Source organism: Borostomias antarcticus (assembly GCF_949987555.1).
Source record: "Borostomias antarcticus genome assembly, chromosome: 6".
Taxonomy (NCBI): Eukaryota; Metazoa; Chordata; class Actinopteri; order Stomiiformes; family Stomiidae; genus Borostomias; species Borostomias antarcticus.
The window spans coordinates 32231119-32237970 of NC_140239.1; the positions used below are offsets into that span (position 1 = coordinate 32231119).

General features: G+C 51.6%; 1 protein-coding gene across 1 annotated transcript in view; it reads right to left on the reverse strand.

The window, feature by feature from the left end:
- dusp10 (dual specificity phosphatase 10) overlaps nucleotides 1-412 on the reverse strand; it is a gene marked incomplete at its 3' end in the record, with an annotated part of 9245 nt that extends 8833 nt beyond the window's left edge. Inside the window, exon 1 of the mRNA XM_084439802.1 lies at nucleotides 1-412. This exon is cut by the window's left edge and continues 369 nt beyond it. Within this exon, the coding sequence (XP_084295928.1) occupies nucleotides 1-409 (409 nt within the window). The 5' untranslated portion in view covers nucleotides 410-412.
- Nucleotides 413-6852: the final 6440 nt, after the last annotated feature.

Sequence of the window (6852 nt, forward strand, 5' to 3'; positions counted from 1 at the left end):
GGACGACGGAGAAGGCCTTGGGCAGGCCGGAGGTGGGGCTGGGGGCGCTCAGGGCCTCGTGGTTGGCGAGCGCCGGGGCGGACGGGCCTGCATAGCTGAGGTTGGGGCTGCTGGCGCTCACCTGGCTGTGACTGTGGCTCTGGCCGTCGGCGTCCTTCGCGTACGTGCTCACCGAGCAGCAGCTGGCACTGCTGCATCCACACGACAGGGAGCGCGTGGAGTTGTTGGATGAGGGCATATACGTGAGGTTGGTCGCGCGGATCTTGACCACCGTGGCGCTGATGACCGTCTGGCCCCCTGCGGTGACCGTGTCCAGGTAGCTGGTGTCCAGGCGCAGTCGGAGCTCCTGAGGGCGGATAGGCCGGGGCAGCGCCACCACAATTCTGTCGTCGAGGGGAGATGGAGGCATGGGGAGGCTGAGGGCTGGACGTCTACGGAGAAGTCAGCGAGTCTGGGGGGGGGAAGATACGACATCAGGACTCAACAGCTGTAACACACTGTAACAACCAGCTGTAACACACTGTAACAACCAGCTGTAACACACTGTAACAACCAGCTGTAACACACTGTAATAACCAGCTGTAACGCACTGTAATAACCAGCTGTAACGCACTGTAACAACCAGCTGTAACGCACTGTAACAACCAGCTGTAACGCACTGTAACAACCAGCTGTAACGCACTGTAATAACCAGCTGTAACGCACTTTAATAATCAGCTGTAACACACTGTAACAACCAGCTGTAACACACTGTAATAATCAGCTGTAACACACTGTAATAACCAGCTGTAACACACTGTAAAAACCAGCTGTAACGCACTGTAACAACCAGCTGTAACTCACTGTAATAACCAGGTGTAACGCACTGTAACAACCAGCTGTAACACACTGTAATAACCAGCTGTAACGCACTGTAACAACCAGCTGTAACGCACTGTAATAACCAGCTGTAACGCACTGTAATAGCCAGCTGTAACGCACTGTAATAACCAGCTGTAACGCACTGTAAGCTGTAACACACTGTAACAACCAGCTGTAACGCACTGTAATAACCAGCTGTAACACACTGTAACAACCAGCTGTAACACCTGTAATAACCAGCTGTAACGCACTGTAATAACCAGCTGTAACACACTGTAACAACCAGCTGTAACACACTGTAACAACCAGCTGTAACACACTGTAATAACCAGCTGTTACGCACTGTAACAACCAGCTGTAACGCACTGTACCAACCAGCTGTAACGCACTGTAATAACCAGCTGTAACGCACTGTAATAACCAGCTGTAACGCACTGTAAGCTGTAACGCACTGTAATAACCAGCTGTAACACACTGTAACAACCAGCTGTAACGCACTGTAACAACCAGCTGTAACGCACTGTAATAACCAGCTGTAACACACTGTAACAACCAGCTGTAACGCACTGTAACAACCAGCTGTAACGCACTGTAACAACCAGCTGTAACGCACTGTAATAACCAGCTGTAACGCACTGTAATAACCAGCTGTAACGCACTGTAATAACCAGCTGTAACGCACTGTAATAACCAGCTGTAACGCACTGTAATAACCAGCTGTAACGCACTGTAACAACCAGCTGTAACGCACTGTAATAACCAGCTGTAACGCACTGTAATAACCAGCTGTAACGCACTGTAATAACCAGCTGTAACGCACTGTAATAACCAGCTGTAACGCACTGTAATAACCAGCTGTAACGCACTGTAATAACCAGCTGTAACGCACTGTAATAACCACCGCTGTTAGCAAACGGTATCAAATAGCCAAAAAGAGTTTTGTCGAAGACAAACATAATAGACCTGGATGACAATGCTCCTCAATGAGGAAAGCACACTTATCTGAACATCATGCAAAACAGTCAACCGTACAGTAACCAAATATCTAGCGCGTGCGTGGCAGCGCAGTGCCCGGTAGAACACAGCAACTCTCGTGCACCGTAAAATTGAATGAACCGGAGAGGATGGGTGATATGTCAATTAAAAGCTACATCATCTGTGCAAGCATGCGTGGGTCATGTGGGGAATGAATTTCCCTGCAGGATAATGGGCCCGTCTATCTGCTCAGCTGTCGGCTTCACGCGCTGGTTGAATAAAGCTTTTAATAACCAGCGTGACGAGAAAAGAGACTAATGACTGCATCAACGCGGGCTGCGCCGCAGCTCGGTCTCTCCCTCCGTTTGGTCTCTCCCTCAGCTGGGTCTCTCCCTCCGCTCGGTCTCTCCCTCAGCTCGGTCTCTCTCAGCTCGGTCTCTCCCCCAGCTCGGTCTCTCCCTCAGCTCGGTCTCTCCCTCAGCTCGGTCTCTCCCCCAGCTCGGTCTCTCCCTCAGCTCGGTCTCTCCCTCAGCTCGGTCTCTCCCTCAGCTCGGTCTCTCTCTCAGCTCGGTCTCTCCCCCAGCTCGGTCTCTCTCTCAGCTCAGTCTCTCCTCGGTCTCTCCCCCAGCTCGGTCTCTCTCTCAGCTCGGTCTCTCCCTCCGCTCGGTCTCTCCCTCCGCTCGGTCTCTCTCTCAGCTCGGTCTCTCCCCCAGCTCGGTCTCTCTCTCCGCTCGGTCTCTCCCTCCGCTCGGTCTCTCTCTCAGCTCGGTCTCTCCCTCAGCTCGGTCTCTCCCTCCGCTCGGTCTCTCCCTCAGCTCGGTCTCTCTCTCAGCTCGGTCTCTCCCTCAGCTCGGTCTCTCCCTCAGCTCGGTCTCTCTCTCAGCTCGGTCTCTCCCCCTCGGTCTCTCCCTCAGCTCGGTCTCTCCCTCAGCTCGGTCTCTCCCCCAGCTCGGTCTCTCCCTCCGCTCGGTCTCTCCCTCAGCTCGGTCTCTCCCTCCGCTCGGTCTCTCCCTCCGCTCGGTCTCTCCCTCAGCTCGGTCTCTCTCAGCTCGGTCTCTCCCCCAGCTCGGTCTCTCTCTCAGCTCGGTCTCTCTCAGCTCGGTCTCTCCCTCAGCTCGGTCTCTCCTCGGTCTCTCCCCCAGCTCGGTCTCTCCCCCAGCTCGGTCTCTCCCTCAGCTCGGTCTCTCTCAGCTCGGTCTCTCCCCCAGCTCGGTCTCTCCCTCAGCTCGGTCTCTCTCTCAGCTCGGTCTCTCCCCCAGCTCGGTCTCTCCCCCAGCTCGGTCTCTCCCTCCGCTCGGTCTCTCCCTCAGCTCGGTCTCTCTCTCAGCTCGGTCTCTCCCTCAGCTCGGTCTCTCTCTCAGCTCGGTCTCTCCCCCAGCTCGGTCTCTCTCTCAGCTCGTCTCTCCCTCAGCTCGGTCTCTCTCTCAGCTCGGTCTCTCTCTCAGCTCGGTCTCTCTCTCAGCTCGGTCTCTCCCCCAGCTCGGTCTCTCCCTCCGCTCGGTCTCTCTCTCAGCTCGGTCTCTCTCTCAGCTCGGTCTCTCCCTCAGCTCGGTCTCTCCCTCCGCTCGGTCTCTCTCTCAGCTCGGTCTCTCCCCCAGCTCGGTCTCTCTCTCAGCTCGGTCTCTCCCCCAGCTCGGTCTCTCTCTCAGCTCGGTCTCTCTCTCAGCTCGGTCTCTCCCTCCGCTCGGTCTCTCCCCCAGCTCGGTCTCTCTCTCAGCTCGGTCTCTCTCTCAGCTCGGTCTCTCTCTCAGCTCGGTCTCTCCCTCAGCTCGGTCTCTCCCTCAGCTCGGTCTCTCTCTCAGCTCGGTCTCTCCCCCCGACTCACATCTGGAACCGTCATGGGCGCGAGAGGCTGATTCGTTTCCATCAAACGCGTTTCTAACCGGTCCCTCGCGCGTTAACGGACCCGGTATGACCGGACCCGGTATCCTCGTCTCCATGTCGCCTCGCCTCCCCGTGCATCAAGCAAAAGCTGTTTGAGAAACAGGATTGCTGAAGTGAGGTTAGGGAGGAATCATTCACGGTAAATTCATTCAAGAAACCGGCATGAGGACGTGCTGAGAATGTGAGATGGGCTCTCCGCTCTGGCTCAGCGGGTTGAGCAACTTCCTCGCGTTTAACGCACCGCGTTCGTTTAATCCCACATGTTAACATGACAATCCGCTGATGCTTTATTGGCAGCGTTAGCCTGTACAGTACATTTGCAAACGTATTCGTCCTGAATAAACCTCACATTTAATCAATAGGACCCGGTCTCAATGCATTTTACAATAGGCCTACAATTCTTCCCTTTTCAATAATTATTCATATTTGGGGTAGGCTACATCATTTCAGAGATTAGATATAAACTATCTGCAGGCTGTTCGTGTTGCATTTGACAGCAGATCTCTTACCGTTTCTGTCCCTAACTTGGGCGCTTCGCAACGTTAATCAATATCCTAATGATTGCAAAAGTTTACTCACATGTTTCTCAGGTAATATCTCGTGTGTATTCGGGGATGGTTCGCGCTCGCAGGGACGTGGATCCGTTCAGCCCGTCCCAGCGCCGTGGGTCCGCAACATCTTCACTTTACCCTGGTCCCCAGTAATAATATACAAGGAGGTCAGCCAACCTACAGAAGTCGCACTCTGGGATTGACACGGGTATGAGCCAATAAACGACTTCATTAATATTACATTCACACGGTTCCTACAGTGAGGGCCAACCCCGAAGTGGGCGGTGGGTGTTCTCCGGGTGTTAACGCGGCTTTCCGAGGCTGGGACTGTCGAATGAACAATGCTCAGAGTCCCATGTACTACTAGGCAGGGTGATGTCATTGGCAACCAATCAAATGGCTCTAAACTGAACCGGGAAGAGCGAACTCCTAAAAGAAGGGACTACAGATCCACGATCGAAGTGGGATGCTCGTCTTTGGACTCGTTTCTCCGACTGATCTGTGGTATTATACTACTTCTCTCTCTCTCTCACTCTCTCTCTCTCTCTCTCTCTCTCTCTCCCTCCCTCTCTTTCTCTCTCTCCCTCTCTCTCTATCTCCATCTGGCTCTCCCTCTCTCTTTCTATCTCTCTCCCTCTCTATCTATCTCTCTCTATCTCTCTCTCTTTATTGGCATGGGAACCATTGCCAACACACTGCCAAAACAAAACAAAAAAATCACACCAAAAATCACACAAATGTAAGTCATTCTCTCAAACACACACACCTCTTTTGTGCTCAGTACCTCTTGGTAATATTTATACATTCACAGTCCTGGACATGTGTATACTGTTTATTTTGCCTAGATCATTGTGAGAATGGACCAATGTAGCCTTTCTTTCTTATGTTCAGTTATGTAAATTCCCCACAGGACTGCAGCTGAACTAAGTTTTGACCCTTTTACAAAGTTGAGCACACAAGCCCTTTCTCTCTGAGAGAGAGGCCAGATAAGAAAGACCGTCAGTGCGAACCTGTCAGAGAAAGGATGGTTGTGCTTATTCACACCGTGACAAAAAGTGACTCTAAGTGTCTGGAAAATGTGAGGTGCATTATGGGTGGTGCTCTCTGGCAGCGGTCCCACTGAAAAAGTTGTCCAGTTGGCTGACAGGGCGTCCACATATGAGTGGACACATGTCCAGCGAACAGCTCTCACCGGTACCCAAGCCTAAGTAACATCTGAGTTCGCTATTTATAACCACGGGCAGCCTGGAACAATGCAGGGCATTTATTATTGCTGCTATACTTAGCAACTGCCCCGAGGGGTATTTATACAGGGTCACAGCTGATCAAAGCCCATCCAAATTGAATTTACTGCAACTACAATATCATCATTTAGGAAGGGTGCATGGATAGGACACCCTGCCTTGATGACTGAGGCACAATTCCTTCACCCAAATAGACCTCTCCACAGTAATATGACCTCAGTCAATATGACCTCTCCACAGTCCATATGACCTCAGTCCATATGACCTCTCCACAGTCCATATGACCTCAGTCCATATGACCTCTCCACAGTCCATATGACCTCAGTCAATATTACCTCAGTCCATATGACCTCTCCACAGTCCATATGACCTCAGTCAAAGACTTGACATCAGTGGTTTGATATTTGGTTTTTCATAACGAAAGTCTTGTGACGTTACATTATATTCAGTGTTCCACAGTGCTGTGGTCCAATAGCAGGAGGAGTCTGGGTTCCACAGTGCTGTGGTCCAATAGCAGGAGGAGTCTGGGTTCCACAGTGCTGTGGTCCAATAGCAGGAGGAGTCTGGGTTCCACAGGGCTGTGGTCCAATAGCAGGAGGAGTCTGGGTTCAACAGTGCCGTGGTCCAATAGCAGGAGGAGTCTGGGTTCCACAGTGCTGTGGTCCAATAGCAGGAGGAGTCTGGGTTCCACAGGGCTGTGGTCCAATAGCAGGAGGAGTCTGGGTTCCACAGGGCTGTGGTCCAATAGCAGGAGGAGTCTGGGTTCCACATAGACGTTCTGGAGACGTCTGATGATTGACAGTTGCTGTTGTAGGTTGTAGTGTTCTCAGTAGTGTGTTGTAGGTTGTTGTGTTCTCAGTAGTGTGTTGAGGGTTGTTGTGTTCTCAGTAGTGTGTTGAGGGTTGTTGTGTTCTCAGTAGTGTGTTGTAGGTTGTTGTGTTGTCTGTAGTGTGTTGTAGGTTGTTGTGTTCTCAGTAGTGTGTTGTAGGTTGTTGTGTTCTCAGTAGTGTGTTGTAGGTTGTTGTGTTCTCAGTAGTGTGTTGAGGGTTGTTGTGTTCTCAGTAGTGTGTTGTAGGTTGTTGTGTTCTCAGTAGTGTGTTGTAGGTTGTTGTGTTGTCTGTAGTGTGTTGTAGGTTGTTGTGTTCTCAGTAGTGTGTTGAGGGTTGTTGTGTTCTCAGTAGTGTGTTGTAGGTTGTTGTGTTCTCAGTAGTGTGTTGTAGGTTGTTGTGTTCTCAGTAGTGTGTTGTAGGTTGTTGTGTTCTCAGTAGTGTGTTGAGGGTTGTTGTGTTCTCAGTAGTGTGTTGAGGGTTGTTGTGTTCTCAGTAGTGTGTAGCAGG